Source organism: Heterocephalus glaber, unplaced genomic scaffold (genome assembly GCF_053883595.1).
Source record: "Heterocephalus glaber isolate CG9 unplaced genomic scaffold, H.glaber_assembly_v1.0 deba00001687, whole genome shotgun sequence".
Classification (NCBI taxonomy): domain Eukaryota; kingdom Metazoa; phylum Chordata; class Mammalia; order Rodentia; family Bathyergidae; genus Heterocephalus; species Heterocephalus glaber.
Genome location: NW_028258412.1, coordinates 12,087,694 through 12,109,825, shown reverse-complemented (window position 1 = coordinate 12,109,825; position 22,132 = coordinate 12,087,694). Strand labels below are relative to the sequence as shown.

At 39.4% G+C, this 22,132-nt stretch overlaps 1 protein-coding gene and 1 pseudogene across 1 annotated transcript in view; one reads left to right on the top strand and one right to left on the bottom strand.

The window, feature by feature from the left end:
* Positions 1–810: 810 nt before the first annotated feature.
* Positions 811–19,014, bottom strand: LOC101716221 (small ribosomal subunit protein eS26 pseudogene; annotated as a pseudogene).
* Positions 18,671–22,132, top strand: part of Svop (SV2 related protein) — a 78,063-nt gene continuing 74,601 nt past the window's right edge. The window contains exon 1 of the mRNA XM_004843631.4: positions 18,671–19,102. Within this exon, the coding sequence (XP_004843688.2) occupies positions 19,068–19,102 (35 nt within the window). The 5' untranslated portion in view covers positions 18,671–19,067. The remainder of the gene's footprint in view (positions 19,103–22,132) is intronic.

Sequence of the window (22,132 nt, the reverse complement as noted above, 5' to 3'; positions counted from 1 at the left end):
TCCAGAATAGCACTGTCCAATAGGAAGAGCCATATGGGTAACCTTTAAAAATTTCTAGTAATCACATTAAAGTAAAAAGCAAGAGGTGAAATTAGTTTTGACAATATATTTTACTTTATCCCCTATATCCAAAATATTGTCATTTCTACAAAACATTATTAATAAGATATCTTACCTTCTTCTTTTGGACTAATTGCATTTCAATTTAGACCACCCACTGAGCTACACCCCAAGCCCATGGACTGCCACCTTATCATATGCTAAATAATCATATGTGTCCAGTGGCTACCACATCTTTCAGCACAACTGCAGAGCGCAAAGGCCAGACAGATTACATCCTCCCTTTTAATAACTTTCCCCAATTCCAGACTGAGTAATTACAACTGCTTCAATAAAGAAATCTATGTCTTCGTGCAGTGGTTCTCAAGATTTTTGGTTGTAGGATTTCTTTATAAGCTTAAACATTATTGAAAGCTTTTGTTTATGTGGGTTGTATCTAACTGTATCCTATTATGAATTGAGAAATAATTTTTGCTTTTTAAATTGAGATATAATTTTCGTAGTAAAATCCACCCACTTTTAGTGTACAGTTCTGTAAGTTTTGACAAATGGATATAGTCATGTAACCAACACCACAACCGAGAAATCAGATCATCACTGTCCCCAAATTATCCCATCCCTTTGCCTATCTCCAATTATTTGACAAACACTGACCAAAACTGAGAACATTTTATTTTTTTAAAGCATGCTATCCATTTTATTATTTCTTTTCCAGAGATGGTTTTTCTTCAGTCCATTAAGATCCAGCTCCTACATGGGCTTTGGTGGATGTCGTGGGGCAGCACCAGCGGGTCTAAATCAAGGTGGAGGTGTTCAATCCTTCCAGGCTTCAGGAGATGGATTCCGGACCACCTTGCTGTAACTGGCACAACTCACACAGTAATGCAGCTTCACATGGATGTTGGGAAGCAAATAAGCATGGAAGACACTCTGGAAATGCCTCTGAGGGCTGAACCCTCTACTATGTTTCCAGTGAGGAACTTCTTAATAGCCTTATCCTTGGGCAAATAGGCTGCACGTGGCCGCAGCCCACTTTGGCACGACTGTTGTTCCTTCTTTTTTTTTTGTATCTGCACCAAGATAAAACATCCTATGTAGACATGCAGTTTAATGAACCTCAGCCTCTTTCTGGCTACATTCCATGCCACAGGTTCTGCTGGATTACAGATGCACCTCGTCCTCTCAATCATGGCCCAATTTCTACAAAACGGAGAGCATTTTAGAACACAAGAATCTGGATGTATACATTCTATTAGACTTTGAGGCCATGACCTTATCACACGTGTGGCTACTGGAAACCTCTAGCATCACACATGAATGAATGAGAATGAGAAAGACAAATAATCTCTTAGTATTACTATAAAATCATTTTGGCTTTTTGGGGGGGGTGTCTTTGGGGACTGAACTCAGGACCTTGGGCTTGCAAGGCAGATGTGGTGCCACTGAGCTAAATCCCCAGCCTATAAAATCATTTTAATAACCAAGGCACAGGTCTTGGGTGCCCTCAGGGACCCTGCATTCTGCACTTTGAGAACCATTGCTTTAGCCTACTGGGTCAGGGCCAGGGATTTAGCTCAGTGGTTCTGCCACCTGCCTCAAAAGTGCAAGGTCCCAAGTTCAATGCTGGGTAACAAAAAAAAAAAAAGAAGAGTGTAGCCTTCAGGGTGAATACTAAGCTATCCTAATGGCAAGTCTCAGGGATCTACAATCTAGACGATTTTAAATAATTGCATTTATAATAATACCCATAATCAGTCAATTCACCAATATTTTGAGCATATTATGTGCCTTATCATTTAATTATTCCAATGACTGCATGACTAGTAACAGTACTTCCAATTTGATGATGTTGGATTAAATTGATGATAATTTGAGGATTCATTAACAATTTCTCCCATTGCCTGGTAACTCGTGGGGTATAGCTGTCATTGACTCATAAATATTCTTATAAATAAGGGTACACTACTAATTTACAATTATGACCCTACAGCAAGGATCCAGCTCTGACATCTGTCAGACAGATCAAGGCTCTGTGGGACCTTGAGAGGTAACAGGATCACCAGTCAGAGCCTTTGAGATCTTTCAGCTGCCGAGATTAGTCTGCAGGTAAATGGTTTATTCGGGAGCATCAACTGCTCTGAATAAATAATTGAAGTGATATTTTTCCAATTGCCTCATCATGCCAAGGAGTAGATCCTTTGGTACCACAAGATGGCTGCTACTTGCAGAAATCTCTCTCATTTTAATAGTTAAATTGCTATCTTGTCTATTTTTTAAAAAAATTTTATGCTGTGCTGGGGGTTGAACTCAGGACCTCACACCTACGACGCACATATTTTACTACTAAACTTCACCCTCAGCCCTCATCCTGTTTATTTTTTATTTTGATTTTGCTCAGTACTAGAGATCAAACCCAGGGCCTCATGTATGCTAGACAAGCACCACTGAGCTTTATCCCCAACCCTATTTTTTAATTTAAAATTCACATATGGCTGAAAGATCTCCTCTGTGACTGTAGAAGAAGGAGTTGCCTGGACAGAGAAGTGAGGTCGAGCTGGCAACACTCTGTCCACTCCCAACTCTGGCTTCTCCACCACCTCCACCTCTCCTGTCTCCAAAGAAAGACTTGGGAAAGGACTGTCAGACAAGGCCACAAGAAGATCTAGAAGCAAACAGGATAGTTTTTGATATTTAAAAAATTATCATTGGGCCAGGGATTTAGCTCAGTGGTTCCACCGCCTGCCTCGCAAGCACAAGGTCCCGAATTCGATCCCAGGTACCAAAAATAAATAAATAAATAAATAAAATTATCATTGTCTGTGAACAGAACATTGAACTCTATCACAAAGGACAGTCTTTAGAGCTTGCTGTAACATGTGAGGCCAGAGACTCCTGTTTTCTCTTGTTTGGGAGACTCTCAATACAGACCTGGGTTGCTCCTCTCCTCAAAGGCCACATCCACTCAGTCCTCTCTTGGGAAGCCCCTAGAGAGAAGTCTGACCCAAGTGAAGAGCCCTGGCTGGCAACACTTATGACTTAGGATGTGCAGCATTTGGTCCCTTTTGTCCACAGCTTTGGATCTTAGTGTCTGTTCTAGAAAAACAAGATGTTGGGCTGGGGATTTAGCTCAGTGGCTCAGCGCCTGCCTGGCAAGCACAAGGTCCTGATCCTTGGTACCAAAAAAAGAAAAAGAAAAACAAGATGCTTCCACAAAGTAAAATATTTACTTCTGTCCAAAGGCAGAGAGACTAATAGCAGATGATTCAAATACTACAAGCATTTTTATTCATTGTTTCCATATTTGGTTGTTTTGGAGCCCAAAACATAACATAACATAACATAACATAACACCTACAGAATGGAGACCCATTCAGTTCCACTGTACACAGCATGTCAGGACTCATACTCTTCTGTTGTTGTTGTTTTATTTTTTGTTTTTCTCACCAAGGTTTTATTCCTATCAGTAACACACTTTTGGAATTGACTCATGCTCCTTCCTAACCAAGTTTATGGGTTGTCCTTAAGACCAGAAGTAGATGAAGTGTAGGTTAAGCATCAAGTCTTAGATTAATAAATGTTGAGTGGTATTGAAGATTTCATTGGTAAAAAGTGACCACCTTCATTGTTCTAATTGGATACTTGGAGGACTAAAAGAGTATTATTAATTATTATACTGGGGCAATAGATATGAGCTGATACTGTCCCCAAATATGTGGTCATCCCAGTACTGGGACAAAATAAAGGAATCTTGGGTTCTAGGTCTAGATGCAAACTCCCAGCTCCCTGACTGTAAGAATTTAGTCAATTCATCTTTTGCGGGGGGAGGCGTTGAGACAAGGTCTTGCTATGTGGTTCAGCCTGGACTTGAATTCACTATGTAGCCCAGGATGGGCTTGAACTCAACAGCAATCCTCTTGCCTCAGCTTCCCAAGTACTGGGATTACAGGTGTGCACCACCATACCCAGCTTCAATTCAACTTTTTTCCCTGGGTGTGATGATTAGTTTTAAGTGTCAATGTCGCTGGACTATGGTGCTCAAATCTTTGGTCAAATACAGCACAGGGTTTTTTTTAGGTGAGATTAACATTTAAAATCATGGACACTGAAGTTCGATCCCCAGTACCAAAAACAAAACAAAGTCATGGACACTGAATGAAGTAAATTACCCTCCATAATGTGAGTGAGCTTTATCCATTCAGTCAAAGGCTTATGTTATAATTTAGATCTAAAGTGGCCCCCAAAAGTTTCATCTGTTCAGAGGTGAGGCTCTCAGAAAGTGATTGAAGCATGGGGCATTATTTTCATAAGTAGATTGATCCATAGATGAGTTCATAGCCAAAGGTGCTCCTAGGAGGTGGGGGCCAGTTGGAGAAGTGGGTCATAGGGGCGCCTTGGAGAGTGAATCTCTCACTCTGCGGTGGGTTGAGCACCTTTCCACCACATACTCTTCCCCCACGTTATTTCTCTCTTGGAGCCATGTGGCCATGGATTGAACCTTACGAATCTGTGAGTCAAAATAAACCTCCTGTCCTTTAGGTTGCAAATAACAGGTATTTTTCCCAGCAATGGGAAGGCTAAATAATACACCCTGAATAGAACAAAAAGACTGACCTCTTCCTAAGCAAGAGGGAATTCTCCTAGCAGGGTGCTTTGGACTTGAACTGCAACGTTTTCCCTGGGTCTCCAGCTTGCTCTATCTTTATAGTCTATATGTCTACCTTTATGCCAGTACCATTTTGATTACTATAGTAGTATGGTAAATAGTGAAATCAGGACATATGAGCCCTCCAACATTCTAAGATTATTTTGGCTATTTTGGCTATGTAATTTATTTATTACATAAATTTTAGGATGAGTTTTTCTGTTTCTTGAAAAAAAATAAATTGAACTTTGATAGAAATTGCATTGAATCTATAGATAACTTTGAGTAGTACAGACATTGTCATGATATTAATCTATAACCCATAAACATAACCCATAAACATGGAGTATGTTTCCATTTATTTATGTCTTTTAAAAATATATGTCTTTTTTTAAACCCTGTTATTTATTTGTTTGTTTCTGATACAAAGTCTCACTCAGTTGCCCAGGTTGACATTGAATTTGTAATCCTTGCATATGAAATTATTTTTGCAATTTCTTTTTAGATCGTTCACTTTTAGTGTATAGAAATGTAATTGTGTTTTGTATCCTGCTTTGCTAAATTAAACTATTCTAACAGGTGTGTGTGTGTGTCTGTGTAAGTGTTTTCTGTATGTATCTTCTGTGAACAGAGGTAATTTTACTTCTTCCTAATTTGGTTTTTTTTTTTTTTTTTTGGTACCAGGGATCTAACTCAGGACCTTGTGCCTTCGAGGCAGATGGCGGAACCACTGGGCTAAATCCCTGACCCCTTCTTCCTAATTTGGATGCCTTTTATTTCCTTTTCTTGTCTAATTGCTTTAGCTAGGACTTCTAGAATTATGTTAACTGGAAGTTATGAAAGTGGGCATCCTCTCCTGGTTCCTGACCTTAAAGGACAGGCTTTCAGTCTTTCACCATTGCGTATAATGCTCTGTAGCTTTGTTTTCAATACTAAAAATTGGGAAGTGATCTAAATAGCCTACAAAATTATGAGAAACTCACATAGCAGTGTACTATGTAGTTATGACAGCAAGAACTCAGCTCTTTGTGTACTGTTATATGCTGTTTGTATACTGCTAAGTAAGAATCTAAGATGTATCGTTAAGAGAAGCAGCAAAGAGCAGAACAATGGGAAGAGAATACCAACATCTGTGTAAGACAGAACACAACTGAGTGCTTCTAGTTTACAGATACTCAAGCAATTGGGACTCTTGGTTACCTCTGGTAAGGGAACTGTGTGACAGGACCGGAAAGGATATCCTTTTGCCTTCTGAGTTTTGTACTATGTGCATGTATTATTTATTCAAAAGGTAATTTAAAATTTAAGACTCAAAAAGCATGGATGAATACCACATAGAAATTAATATTCCTTTCTTGTCAAAAATGCTCATTGGAAAGTTATACAGAGTGGGGCCGGGGATTTAGCTCAGTGGTTCTGGCGCCTGCCTCACAAGCGAAAGATCCCGAGTTCAATCCTGGTACCAAAAAAAAAAAAAAAAAGAAAGAAAGTTATACAGAGTGAAGAAAGAAAGACATCTAATAAGATAAATATGATTTCAAATTTGTAAAAAGATACTGACGGATGAGAGTCCCTGCATAGGAAAATGACTGGGTGCATACAACCCCAAGTGGAGAAACATGGTATCTCTGTGATGAGATTAGCAGTTTTTATTTTCCTTGGACTGCTTTTTCATATTATTTGAGTTCCTACAATGATCATGCATTTTTTTGTAATTAGAAAAGTAATTTCAAAAAGAAGACTGTTTATTTTTCTTTGTGCAGTAGTTCTGCATTGCTGCAACCACTTAATAAATTCTTTTTCTAATTTATCTCCAATTGACAGAGAAATCCTAAGACCCAGCTTTTAAGCTTTTCTTGCCTCAGACCTTCACAAACACAAAATCATGTGTAAATCTTCCTGGGTAGCTGTTTAAGGAATGCTACAAAGAGACTTTGGATTCTTTCTCTGCTGTCTTTTCTGAGAGTTTTGAAATACAGAGCAGAAGCAAGAGAAGCTGAGTATGGTAGCACTGTATGTTGGTGGTGGTTTGTCCCCCAGAGAGTCATGTGCTGGAAGCCTGGTCCCCAATGTGGAAGTGCTAGAACCTTTAGGAGGTAGGGCCTGGAGTGCGGTGATGAAGTCACTGGGGGCATCATCCTCAGAAGAGATTCATTCTGGTCTTAGAGAGTGAATTGGTTCTCACAAGAGCAGGTTGTCATAAAAAAGAGTCACTCTGGCGCCTGAGTCTCTCTAGCTTCCTGTATTGTCTGGTGATCTCTTCTGCATGTGGCTGACTGGAATATAGTTTGATACAACCATGGAGGTTCCCAAAGAAATGAAAAATAGAACTACTATACAATTCAGCATTCCCTCTTTTGGTATATACCCAATGTAGATGAAATCACCACTGTATAAAGGCATCTACATTCCCAAGTTCACTGCAGTATTAGCTACAATAGCTAAGATATGGAAACAACCTAAATGCCCATCAACAGATGAATGGATTTAAAAAAGTGTCTATATATATGTGCAATTGAATATTAGCTCTTTTAAAAAAAGAAGATACTGACATTTGCCACAGCATGGATGGACCTGCAAATACAGAGAGAAAAATACTGGATGATCTCACTTACATAGGGAATTTGAAAAAGAGCTTAATTACAGAGAGATGGAGAACAAAACAGTGGTTACCGCATGTGGCTGTGGCAGGAAAGAGAAAATGGGGAGATGTGGGTCAAAGGACATAATGCAAAAGAGCAGCTATGTAAAATGAACAAGTCTAGGGGCCGGGGATTTAGCTCAGTGGTTTCGCCTTCTGCTGCGCAAGTGCAAGGACCAGAGTTTGATCCCCGGTACCAAAAATAAAAAAATAAAATAAAATAAAAAGAATAAGTCTAGAGATCTAATGTACAACATGAGATTTAAAGTTAACCAAATTAGCCAGGTGCGCACGCCTGTAATCCCAGCACTTGGAAGGCAGATGCAGGAGGATTGCCATGAGCTCGAGGCTCGCCTGGGCTGCATAGTGAGTTCAGGGCCAGCCTGAATTACAAAGTGAGACCCTGTCTCAAAAAAACAAAAATAAATAAACAAATAAAAAAGTTAATCAAATTACACTGTATTAGGGATTTTTATTAAGTAGGTTTTAACTGCTCTAGATATACACTCAAAGTATATATATATATATATATATATATATATATATATATGGGAAATTATTTCTGTTTTGAATTTTTCTAGAGCCTCATTCATCTGTTTTGTTACTTCCTGTGCTATCAGTTCAGGGTGTCCAGGTGGTTGATTATCAGATTTTTCCACCTCGTTTCCCCCAGAATTTCCTTTTGGTGAGCTGGAAGTTTGGATTTGCCCCTTGCTTAGGTGTCTTATCATTTCTATTTTTGTTGTTGGTACTGTTTTTGGTTTAATTCCTGGGTGGATACTTCAATATTGCTTATTGTAAGTATCTTTGTTGCCTTTATGTAGAACCCTTACAGAATGATTGCTTCTCGGAGGTGTCTTCCAGATATAGCTGGCCTTTAGGTTTTGAGTGTCTAATGACTTGTAGGCAATCTTGTTTTCAGTATACCAGGAAGGACAACTGATTAGATCGGTCACACCACCTTAGCCCAAGTGATACAATCAGCAGCAACAATAACATCAAGCACAGCTTAGAAAATGACAATTTGTGGTAGTTATTAATCTATCACCTTCAACTGTGTGAATTAAATCAAAATTGAGGACCAGCCCAAAATATGTTTATAGTGAATAAACTCTTCAATATAGCAACTTTACCCTTTGGGATGGGGCCTTAGAAGGAGTTGGGGAGGGAGGAATAGATAGGTACAAGGATAGGGAAAGGTTAGAAGTGAGGCCAGAGGACACAGGAAGGTCACACAAACTCTAAAAAACTGTTGAAGATAAGAGGAAGAGAAAAAAGGACAGAAACACAAGAACAGAACAACCTAACAACAATAGGGAAGCTAGAAACTGTATTCACTTTCCTTTAAAACCAATGACAATTGAGACAAGGAAAAAGAGAGAAGAAAAGAAAAAGAAAGAAGAAAAAGAAAGAAGAAAAAATCTGAATTAGGACAGTAACATGAACAAAAAGTGAGAGAGATGAAGAACAAGGTGGGAGAGAGAGCATGAGAGAGAGGGAGAGAAAAGAAAAAGAAGAAAAAAATAAATTTGAAAAGAGAAAATATTTTTAAAATGAGAGAAAAAAATAACTTTGAAAATAAAAAATAAAAATAAAGGACTTCCTTCAGGGTGTGTCTCTGCTGTCACAATAGACAACGTGGGCAGCAGTGTACGGATCTAAGTCAATGAGTCTCAGCAAGCTTGCAGCAGTCGCCTGAAATTCAGGCTGATTTCTCCTGCAAAGCCCAAATTGAGCTCCCTGACCTCCTGCTGGGTTGAACGCTCCAAGGTTCTACTGTAGTTCTAGCTGCCCTTCCCCTGAAGATAGTCCAGGTTCTGATGGGAGGTGGTTATCCCTCCAACTTACCAACTATGGTGGTCTGGTGTGCCTTCATTTCAGAGATTTTCTTCACTTTTCCAGTGGGCTTTAATTTTCATCAAGTAGCCTGAGAGAGGCTCTCTTTCTGTTGTTCACTTCTCTGTCTTCTGGAGCTCAGAACAATGTCCTTTATGACCCCCTCACCTCTGCAGTGTGGATCCAGGTACTGAGTCAGCACAGCCCCCGGGGGGGGGGGGTGCTGCTGGTGCCAGTGTGGCTCACCTCCTCGGCACTGGGGGGGCTCTGCTCCTTGGTGCTCAGGGGTGGTGCTACCACAGCCTGATATATATATATATATATCAAAGTATATATGTAGCTGGGCACACACCTGTAATCCCAGCACTTGAGACTCTGAGGCAAGAGGATCACAAGTTTGAGTCCTACCTGAGATTCAAAGGGCTGGGATGTAACTCAGTTGTAGAGCACTTGCTTAGGATGTGCAAAGTCCTGGGTTCAATCCTCAGAACTACAAAAACAAAACAAACAAATCAAAATAAAAAATAAAAATGGATGTGGCTCAGTAGTACTTCCCCTGGCTTCAACCCTTTGTACTGAAAAAATAATATATATGAAATAATAAATGTGTTAACTGGTTTCACTATCATGAGCATTTTACTGTCTGTATGCATTCCAACTAGACATGGAGGCACATCCCTACAATCCTAGTGCTCTTGGAAGCTGGGGCAGGAGGATCACATGTGCTAGCCTAGCCTGAAAAACACAGCAACTTTGCAAGACCTTGTCTTAAAATTTAAAAAACACAAATAAAAGGACAATCCATTGAGACAATATAACAATTATAAACATACATGCACTTAACAACAGAGCCTCAGAAAACAGCAGTAGAAAAAATAAGACAAAAATGAAGGGAGAAAAAGATAATTCGAGAGTAATGTTGGAGATTTGAATATATCACTTTCTACAGTGACTAAAATAACTAGACAAAAGATTAGCAGAGCAATAGAGAACCTAAACAACATAAACCAACTATTTCTTTTTTTTTTTTTGTACTGGGGATCGAACTCAGGATCTTGCACTTGTGAGGCAGTCAGCGGAACCACTGAGCTAAATCCCTGGCCCCTAAAGCAACTATTTCTAACAACAACAGCAGAATAACTTTCTTCTCAAGTGGTACGTGGAACATTCTCCAATAGAGACCATGTGTTGGGCCATAAAGCAAATCACAACATATTTAAAAGGATTGAAATCATATAAAGTATGTTCTCTGATCACATTAGAATGAAATCAGAAATCAATAACAGATGGACACTGGGGAAGTTCATAAATATGTGAAAAACAACACATTCATAAATAACCAATGAGTAGCAGAAGAATTAAGATAAATTAGAAAATACTTTCAGTGAAAATAAAAACGCAAGTTATGAGTCACAATATCATGGATAGAAGACCACCATTTGTCTGACAATGGTACCTCAGAGGCCTTGAGCTGCTTCTGCTTGATAGATACTTCTTCAGGTCTGGGCAGGTTTACTGGCTGCTAATTTGCCTCCTCCTCTTGCTCATTTTGAAGACTTCTAGGAAGACATTATCTGACAGATCAGAGATTTATTGGGAGAGTTTTGGAGTTTGTCTTTTAAACTAAGGGCATGGGTGTCCTCTTTGGCCTCTTTAGGGTCAACAGTTAGACATCTTGTATTTCATGGAGAAGTTGGATATGCTACCAAAGAACCCTTTTATATTGTACACCTCTACATTTTTGAACAATAGCTTAAATTCCTAACCAGGGCTCTCCTTTCTGCTGGCTCCTGTGACAAAGCCAAGAAGTAACTAACAGTTCCCAGCACAGTGCTGGAGACCCAGGAATGACTCCAGATGGAGGCATCATCCATCAGCATGTCTAGCAACAAAGATTTATTCTCCCCTTTTAGTTTTCAATCTGATTTAAGTTCCAAAGGGAACAAAAAGACAGGCCTCTTAATAAACTTAAATCATTGACTTCTGTTTTTAAAAAATTAAGTGCCATTTTCCTAACTAGTAGAATATCATCTTGATTTTAAAAAATGGGATTTAGGACACAGTTGATTGACGAACTGCTTGTACATAGCCAATGCTTTTTATTTTCCATATTTCAGGCTAAGAGCAGCTTGTCAGTCTCTATTTCAGCTTCTATTTAAAAATATTCACTTTTGCTTTAAGAATGTGAAATAGTCAATCCCTGGTACCAAAAAAAAAAAAAAAAAAAAAAAGAATGTGAAATAAAACCCTTCTCTCTTTTGGAATACCCCTATTTCCCAGACAGATGGGTAATGTGGTTGGTTGGAGGCAACTGCCCTTGTGACATCTGTATCTGCCCAACGATGTCTCCAAGATCAAAGGTACAAACAAACACGACCACATTGCTCTTGGCTGATAATCTCATCCAGCTATACCTTTACAACAGAGGTTCTCAGCATGGTCCCAATTCCCAGCATCACCTGGGAACTTGTTAGCAGCAAAATTCTCAGGCCTCACACCAGTTGGGATGAATGAGGAACTCTGAGATGTGCAGGAGCCATGATCAGTGTTAACAGACCCTCCCCAGAAGGCTATGTACTCAAAGGTGAAAACAATTGCCTTAAAAAATGTCAATGCTTCTTAAGAAAAAAGGAACAAATTAAGGGAGTTAACTAATTTTCTAAAGTTTTTGGTTCAGTGTCTGTTGTGTACTGTAAAGACTGTGCCCCAGTTTTCAGGGGATGTCCCTTGAAAGCTTCCAGAGAGGTGGCAGGGGATGCAAGTGTATGAAGCTTGCTCTGGGCTGGTTGCAGCCTGGACAGTGTGGGGCTGTCCCCTGGGGGGCCCAGTGGAGGGATGCTGCCTCCCTTTGTCCAACAAGCTGATAATCCTCTTCAGTGAAATCTCTTAGTCAAATTTTGGGAATGAATTTTAAAAGTAATCAAGTTTTCTTTTTGGTGGGGGAGGGTACCAGGGATCGAATTCTGGACCTTGTGCTTTCGGTGGAACCACTGAGCTAAATGCCCGGCCCCTTAAAAGTAATTAAGTTTTAAAAGTGACTTTATTTGTATATAATTAGCTAATGCACCACTTACAGTGTACAATTAAATGTATTTTTGACTATTCACAGAATTGTGCAATGGTCACATCTAATTTTAGAACATTTTTGGTCCCCTCTTAAAAGAAATCCTATATCCTCACCCCCACTCCTAAGCAACCACTATCCTACTTTCTGTCTCTGTGGGTTTGCTGATTCTAGATATTTCGTACAAATGAAATCATAGAAGGTGAACTTCTGTGTCTGGATTGTCTTCCTACAGTGTTTTCAAGTTTTATCCATAATTTAGCATGAACTAGCACTTCATATCTTTTACAGCCATTGTGTGGATATATCACAATTTACTTATCCAATTTGTTTGTCCATATCAGTTGACAACATTTGATTTGTTTCTGATATTTGGCTATTATGAACAGTGATACTATGCATATTTCTGTACAGCTTCCTTTTATGTGTGTTTAGTAGCAGGGATTAAACCCAGTGCCTTCGTGCTGAGCTACATCCTCAGCCCTTTCTCACTCAATTGCCCCAGGGTGGCCTGAAACTTCCCATCTTCCTGCTCACCTTTCCATATAGCTGGGATTACAGGCCTTCATCATTGTACCTGGGTAAGTCATTAGGGTTTTGATTTGATTGACTAGAAGGTAAGGATCTTTTCATGTACTTAGGGAAATTGATATATCTTACCTGGAGAAATGATTATTCAGATCATTTGCCCATTTCTAAACTAGGTTCTTCATCTTTATATTATGGAATTATGAGTTTTTCTATAGTATTTTGAATGCATATCTCTTATCAGATGTATGATTGACAAATATTTTCTCCCATTCTATGTATTGTTTTTTCACTTTTTTGATGTCATTATATACAGCACAAAGGTTTTTAACTTTGATATAGTCCAATATACTTATTTTTTCCTTTTGTTAACTTGTGTTTTTGATATCATGTCTAAGAAACCATTTCTTTTTGGGGGGTACCGGGGATCAAACTTGGGACCTTGCACTTGTGAGGCAGGAGGCAGAACGACTGAACTAAATCCCCAGCCTAAGAAATCATTTCTTTTTTTGTTTTTTTTGGTACCTGGGATCAAACTCGGTTCCTTGCACTTACGAGGCAGGCGGTGGAACCACTGAGCTAAATCCCCGGCCCTAAGAAATCATTTCTTAACCCAGGCCATGATGACCTTCTTCTATGCTTTCTTTAAAGAGTTTTAAAATTTTCTTTCTTTCTGTTCTTCCTCCTTCCTTTTCTTCCTTCCTTCCTTTCTTTCTTTCTTTTTTTCTTTCTCTATTTCTTTCCTCTTTCTTTCTTTCCTTTCTTTCTTTCTTTCTCTCTTTCTCTCTTTCTTTCTTTCTCTCTTTCTTTCTTCTTCTGTTATTTCTTTCAGCCAGGGTCTTGATATGTTACTCTGCCTGCTCTTGAATTTGTGGGCCCAAGTAGCTGGGTCTCCAGACATGCACCACCATGCCTGCCTTAGTAACTCTTACATTTAAAGTAATTTTTCTAACTCTTCAGACTACTCAAAATATATGTCTATGCCAGGTTTGACTTATGGTCAGAGGGTTGCCAAATGTCAGATTTGCTTAGAACTGAGGAGTTTCCAGGACATGGAATTTTCAGTCGTAAAACTAAAAACTTCTAGAAAAACCAGAATGAGTTGTTGGTCATGCTACTTATGGACCTCCAACTTTCTACTCCTCATATAAATCTTTTTTTTTTTTTTTTTTTGAGACAGGGTCTCACTATGTAGCTCAAGCTGGCCTTGAACTCATTATGTAGTCCAGGATAGCCTGGAACTCGTGGCAATCCTCCTGCCTCAGCCTCCCAACTGCTGGGATTACAGGCATGCACCACCACACCAGGCTTCCCCTGCTTTCCATAGATCCCTTTTCCTCTGAATGAGAAATCAGTTTGTTTTGATTCAATTTATGAAGCATTTATTTAGTGATCACAATACAAAGCTCTGAGGTTTAGTGTAATGAGGGATACAATGGTAAATCAGAAGGAATTCCTTGTTCAAGGTTATTCTCACAACTTAAAAAAATTATCTTTTGATCTGAGTGTAGTGTCACATGTCTGCAATCTTAGCACTCTGGGAGGCTGAAGCAGGAGGATCTCAAGTTCCAGCCCAGCCTGGGCAACTTAGTAACTTACTGAGACCCTGTCTGAAAACAAAAAACAAAAACAAAAACAAATTTTTAATTGGTGGGAGATTGGGATGCTGTTCAATCCAAAGACCCTGGTTTCAATTCCAATTCCCAGTACCAAAAAAACTACCTTTACAAAAGAGTTCTAATTTGCTTTTCAATTTTTCAGTTCCATTCTTTCTGCTTCTGCAGATTCACAGAACGCTGAAGCAAAGTGAGATTTTTTTTTTTAAAGCTTGGAATAATAATCATTTAGCAAGTCTTTGAGAAAAGAGAATAAACATAAGAACCCTCTATTACTTCCCTACTTTGGGGGAAATTTATAGTAAAAGAAAAATTCATAATATAAGGAGGGAGTAATGGTATATATGTGATCTCACAAAGTCATATTATAAGATGCTCTGTGTAAATTCTTCATTTTAAGGAAGACCTGTATCAGAAATAATAATTGTTTAGTTTGGGATATGGAGAGGTCATCTCATGGGGGTAGATGTTTTTAAAGATAGAGGGGAATTAAATAGTGCACTGATTAGCTATTGTTCTTGGGGATGTGACTTCACATTGCAAGGGTCAAAAGTTATTGTAGGGACTGGGGATTTAGCTCAGTGGTTCCGCCGCCTGCCTCAAAGCACAAGGTCCTGAGTTCGATCCCCAGTACCAAAAAAAAAAAAAAAGAAAGAAAGAAAAGAAAAGTTATTGTAAACTAAGTCTTTTAAAGATCACCACAAAAGAAGTGATACAGTAGATGGTTAAGTTGTGCCAGTGACAAACACAAATACATACAAATGAGAAAAGTAACTGTCCTAATATTAGGTAGCATGGTTGCTCACAGGTTACACTAACATTTTCAGTAGTTTTTTTTTTATTGTGATAAAATGTACATGCCATGAAATTACACTTTAACCATTTTGTTTATTGCAGAATAAAAGACCACGTGCCATCAAATTTACCATCCTAGGGCTGAGCACGTAGCTCAGTGGTAGAGCACTTGCCTAGCCTACACAAGACCCTGGGTTTGATTCTCAGCACTGAAATAAATAAATGAATGAATAAATAAATACTGTACCATTTAACCACTTTTAAGTGTACAGAACAATGGTATAAACTGTATGTACATTGTTGTGCAAAAGATCTCTAGAAATTTTTCATCCTGCAAAACTAACATTCTATGTGCACTGAAAAACTCTATTTCCCCCATTCTCCAGCCCCTGGTAATTACATCTCTCTACTTTTCTGATTCTATGAGCTTGATGACTTTTGATACCTCATAGAAGATGGATCATATAGTATTCCTCTTTTGTGACTGGCTTATTTCATTTAGATAATGTCCTCATTTCATCCATGGTATAACACATTATTTTTTATGAACAAATAATATTCCACTGTACGTATACACCACATTTTCTTTATCCACTCAGTTCAGTGGACACTTAGATTTTTTTCTACCTCATAATGAACACTGCTGTGGAAATAAAACCTTATGATCTTGCTTTCAATTATTGTGGATACATACTAAGAAGTGGGATTGCTGGATCATATGGTAATTCTCCTTTTAGTTTTTTGGGGGGTTTTTTTGGTACCAGGGATCGAACTCGGGTCCTTGTGCTTGCAAGGCAGGCAACAGAACCATTGAGCTAAATCCCCGGCCCTTTTTAAGTTATTTTTTAGGAAATTCTGTATTGTTTTTCATAGCAACTTCACCATTTTACATCCTTAACCAATCTTTAAACATATAATTGAGTGGTGTGAAGAACATTCACAGTGTGTGTAGGCAGCAACATTATTCATTTTTATGAATTTTTCATTAACTCGTTAAAGAATAACTTCCCATTTCTTTTTCCTCCCTTGCTAACCTCTATACTATCTTTACAAATTTGCCAATTATACATACCCCATATGCATGGAATTATATAATATTTGTCATTTTGTGTCTGGGTTTTATTAGTATAATGTTTTCAGGATACATCCATATTGTAATAGCTATCAAAAAAAATTTTTTTTGGTACCAGGGATCCAACTCAGGACCTTGCGCTTGCGAGGCAGGCGGCAGCACCACTGAGCTAAACCCCCGGCACCTCCTCCCCCAATTTTTTTTTTTTGCAGTACCAAGGATTGAAACAAGGACCTTTCCACTGACCTACATCCCCAGCCCTTTTACTTTTGTTTTGAGACAGGTCTTGCTAAGCTATGAAGTTGTCCAGGCTGAGCTTGAATTTGTGATCTTTTCCCTCAGTCTCCCAGAGTGCCGAGATTACAGGCATGTACCACTGTGCCCAGGAAACTTCATTCTAGTAAATGACTGAATAATATTCTTCTTAATATACATTAACACATTTTGTTTATCCATTCATCTGTTGATGGACACTTGGATTGTTCCCACCTTTTGGCTGTTCTAGATAAAGTTGCTATAAACATTAGCGTACAATTATCTACTTGAATCTTTGCCTCCAATTCTTTGGGAATACAGGAGTGGAGTTTCTGGGTCACATGGTTACTCAGACACATTTGAGTCTATCATGGCAAGGGTACCAAATTGCCCATCCTCCTTTCTCAGCTGTGCAAAAATAGCCATGGACAAATGTTTAGGTTGGTGTCCACCTCCCAAACCAATGAGCTGTTGCCACAAGTCATATGATACCAAATGTAGTACAGATCAGAGGAGAGGGATATAGGGGAGGCAAGCTGTGACTGACACTTAAGTATAAGATCAGAAGTAGCCATGGATAAGTCGATACAAACTCTGGATATAGTTCAATTAATATTTGCCGGATGAAAAATAAATTGGGCTTTTAGTACCATTCCATAATTGTCTCAACATCCAATTTATTTCAAGTTATCCAGTGTTCAGTAATTCAGATTTCTCCTATTATATCTGCAAAAGTTGATTTCTTCTGAGACTCTCAAAAAAGAGATGCAGGCTCTAGAGACAGATTGACTGGGTTATTTTTGTTTTGTTTTGCTTTGCTTTGCTTTGGTTTGCTTTGTTTGTTTTTGTTTCTTCTCTTTTCTTCCTCTCCCTTCTCTTTCCTGTACCCAAGGTCTTGGGGATGCTAGATAAGTGCTACAATGACTGGGTTTCAATTTCAGATCTGTCTGAGAGCCCTTGTGCAAGTTATTTGTCCAACTCTGAGACTTGTTTGTTTCCTTATCTTTTTTTTTGTACTGGGGATTGAATTTGGGACCTTGTGCTTGTGAGGCAAGCGCCGGAACCACTGAACTAAATCCCCAGCCCCAACTTGTTTCCTTATCTTTAAAATGAAATGAAAATCATACCTGCTTCATAGGACTATTGCATCAGTTGGAACAATGAGGGTGATGCCTATACCTGAGTTCTTGGTACACTCAAGTCTGGATTTTCAAGATATTATTATTATTGTTGTGGATCTGGTATGAGATTGTGATGTGTGGTTGATTGTTTCCAGTCTCTGGATTGGCTTTGTTTTTTTAAATTTTTATTGTTATTTACATCTTTGCAGTACATAATGATTGCATTCATTGGGAGTTGCTGCATGTAACAACACATGTTAATTCTCTTGCATCCTCTCCCCTCCCTTCACCTCTTGGTCCTTTTCCCATCTGCTAAAGAAAGATCTGTCTCTCTGGACTGGCTTTCCCGTGCCCTTGCCCAATCTCCTCCATCCTTTGTCAACGCTAAAGAAAAAAAGAATCTTCTCTTTCTTTATTTCTATGTGAGTCTCCATTCAGTCATCATTCTCACATTTCCTGCCAGCTGCTGTCACAGGTCACTGTTGTAGTTTCCTGTTGTATAATTTCTCTTCTCTTCATTTATTCACATTAAACCAGAGGTTTTCATCTGGGGCTGTTGGGAAGCTCCAGGAAGTTGGGCTCAACTGGTCTTCAATGGAGCCGAGCGATTCCTAGCTGCCACCTAAATTGAGAGCCATTCGACAAATATTTATTGAGCACAGAAATTCTAGTGGGAGGGGGGACCATTGAGCAAAAGGAGGGACTGGAAGCCAGGATTTTGCCTTATTCGAATGTCTTGGATTTCTCAGTCAGGATTCTAGAAATCACTCCATGATGCTTGTGGAGTGAATGAATGAGTTACCTTTGGCCTTCTCATACTTAACATACATCTTTCTAGATTCCTTTCACTAGACCTTCAGTCCCAGAGTGACAATATGTCCAAGTGCCTAATGCAGTGCCTGGCACGCAGCAGGTGCTCAATAAACAGTACTTTAATGCCATATATATATAAAAAATTCACACTCTGCGTTTGTTATAGCAACTTAGGCTTCAAAAATATTATACTGACAACATTAGGGAATCCCTACAAATAAACACTCAGAGACGGACAGGAATCATCTGGCAAAGAGGACGCATTGCTACCTCGACAGCCATTTCACAGGCTGACGTGTCCCTGTGGGCACCTGGCAAGGACCACCAGCCACACGCGGAGCGGCTGCGAATTCCTCCGAGCAGAAGGGCTCTCCCTGCCCCCTCTCCCGCTCAGCTTGCTCGGCCCCCCGCCGCCTCCTCTCCGCCCACTCTCGCCGCGGTCTCCAGGCGGCGGCTTTGTCTCGTGGGCTGCTCCCCGGCGGCTCCCTCCCCTGAACAGCTGCCGCCCGAGGGAGGACCAGGTGCGGGAGCTGTCCGGAGCCCCGGTGCTGAAACTCCGAACCCTCGTCATCCACCACTACCATGTAAGGCCATGAAAAGGGCTCGTCCTGGCGCAGAGCGGACATGGAGGAGGACTTATTCCAGCTCAGGCAGCTGCCGTGAGTACCATGGGGCGAGTGAGAGGCAGACAGGCTTTCTTTTAAGACACGCAAAGCTGCAGGGAGTGCCTCTCTGCATGGCTTCCTGAATTTAAAGCAAACTGTTTCGAAGGAAGGAATTAGGCCTGGAGGAGATAAGCCATTTTCCTACCCCAGCAGCCCAGCGTCTGTATCTCTGACTCAGTTCCATCTTTCAAATCGGCCAGGATCCTACCGGAGTCACGGGTATCATATTTTCCCTTTTAATTGCTCTCCATCCTCGAGGGAATTGTGAGGTCTATGTTTGGAGAAAGCATTAGTTGCTGTTTGGAAATGTGGACTGAATTGATGAGTCTGTGCGGAAACCTAGGTCCTTCCCAGCCCTTCTCCTCCTGTGCTGTGAAATTCCTGATTTATCTGCAAGGTCTTTTGGAAATGAATGATTGCACACTGGTTTCTAAAAAGCTGAGATTCCTTCCTGGAGAAGAGGCTTGGGCAAAGTCCTGTTGTAGATGGAGTGTGTGAGAGAGAGGCTTGTGCGCCGTCCCTGAAACCTCTTGCCTTCTTCTGAATGAAAGGGTTTTCTAACATCCATCTAGAGTGAGACTCCCTGTTGGGCACAGCAGGAATATGCTCCTTTGAGGACGAGAATTTTTCAGGAATACCAGATTAGCTTCAAGAATCCTGGGAAAATACAGCCAGGCAAGGGAACGAACAGGGGCCTTGTAGAGGGGCTTACAGATTTTTTCAACCACAAGCAGATGGTGATTTGTTAAGCGAATTCCAAGAGATTTAGAGGGGACATTTAAAAAAGCACATTTCTGGTGGGTTTTGCTTTCATTTTTTTAGAATCACTAGCCATTTGGATGATAAAGTAGATTCTATTTGGGCTTGTTGGAAAGGATACATTATTAACACGAATGTGTAACATGTGTGTATTTTCTTGACTTTAAAAATGGTGTATTTTGTTCTTTGAGCTCCTAAACAATTCTCCCAAGTGACTTTTAGTGTGACTGATACAGCTCTCTGAGGTTCTGAGTACAGAAGGGGATTGTAACGCTTACTTCTCAATCAGTATAAATTACTTTTTTTAAATGCATTTAATTATTTAATTTAGGTTTTAATTTTGTTAATTGAGCCGCAAATAGCATGACTTATTAATATAGTATTATTTCACAAATGCTGAAGGATGCCTAGTTATAACAACGAGAGGTCGATGTATAAGTATATAAAAATGTAAATGTCTGAGTGCAAATCTCTCAAGGAAAACATACCACTTTCATTGGAAATAAATATGTTCAAAAATCAAACTGTTGGGGCTGGGGATTTAGTTCAGTAGTTCCACCACCTGCCTCACAAGAGCAAGGTCCTGAGTTTGATCCCCGGGACAAAAAAAAAAAAAATCAAACTCTTATCCAAAATAAAAATAATTCAAAAGTTGAATTATAAAATTTGGTGCTGAGAATAAGAATACTGTATACATTGGAACTTTAGCTTTAGTGATATAAATTTTCAAACAATGTCACAGCATATGAGTTTTGTACAAGACTTATGTATACTTAATCTAACATGTAGACATCCTATTATTAAATCAATTCTTTCCTTAATTAAAAAAGAGTAAAAATAAGGGGCTAACTCAGTGGTAGAGCACACAAAAAATTAATTAAAAATTAATTCAGCTTTTAGCTGGGGGATGTAGCTCAGTGGGAAAGTGCTCACCTAGTAGGCATGAGGCCTTGGGTTCAATCCCCAGGACTAACAGAAAAAAAAAAAAAAACTTAGAGCCAAGTATGGTGGCACACACCTGTAATTCCAACATTCAGGGAGGCTGAGGTAGGAGGATCAAGAACCTAGCCTGAGCTACGTAGCAACTTAGCAAGACCCCATCGCAAAAATTTAGAAAATAAAAAAGGATAGGGATGCAGCCCGCTGTGAAGGCTCTACATTCAATTCCCAGGACCACAAAAAATTAATTTAAATTTTAATATAAATACATTATAAATAAAATTAACATAGTAAATGAAGTTCAGAGAAAAGCACAAGAATGAAGAGTAAGTCTCTCTCTCCCCAAATTCCAGTCTTATTACCCCAGAGTTGTTTCTTAATTATTCTTTCTGAAGTTTTGTAGACATAAGTAGATATAATATCAGTTAGAGGTTAAAGTGTGTACTGTTTGACAACATTTGCTCTGAGTTAGACATACTTGGGTTCAAATCCTGCCGCCTGTGTTACTTTAAGCCAATAAGTTAACCTTTCTGAGGCACAGGTTTGGCAGCTATACAATTGATATCATAGAGTAAAGGTGTGGCTCAGGGGTAAAGCATGTACAAGACCCTAGGTTCAATCCCCAGCATCCCTCCCAGAAATGGTATCATAATAGTACTTGAATCATAGGGTTATTGTGAAGATCGAGTGAGATCATGTGTGCTAAAAATAACATATATTAGCTCTTATATTATGATTACATTTAAAATAATTTAGAAAAACAAAGTGTGTGGGTTCATTATTGCTGGACTCCCAAAAATTGTTATTTGAAAACCCTAAACTGCATTTGAATGAAGTGAACATTAGCCCTGAAATGCATTGACCTCAATTTATAAAAATTAGTAAGCTAAAAAAAAAAAAAAAAATCAGTAAGCTAAAGGAAAGAGCCATGTGAATTGGAGTGGGTTACAAATCACGACTGAGATTTTTTTAAACCACACCCTGCATATGTTAAGCACAGATTTCAGGCAACAGATTTCCTGGGAGCAATATGGTTTTTCAAAAGCCCTGAGCACCTTGGAGAGGTTGGCAAGAGTAAACTTTGGAACAGACTTAGTCCCCTGGGAGGCCAAATGTTAATAGATGATAAGCCACTAAGTAGTTTACAGGGTCAAGGGGCGGGGGAGGGAAGGAGTGCCTAAACAAACAGACCTTTCTTGCACTTGGGGATTCCTTCAGACAGCTCTGGGATGGTTCATTTGAAATCACAACCCCCTACCCCCCCACCCCCCGCCTTTCACCTGCTGTTCGCCTAGGGAGAGTGTCATAAATAGGGAATTCAAGCAG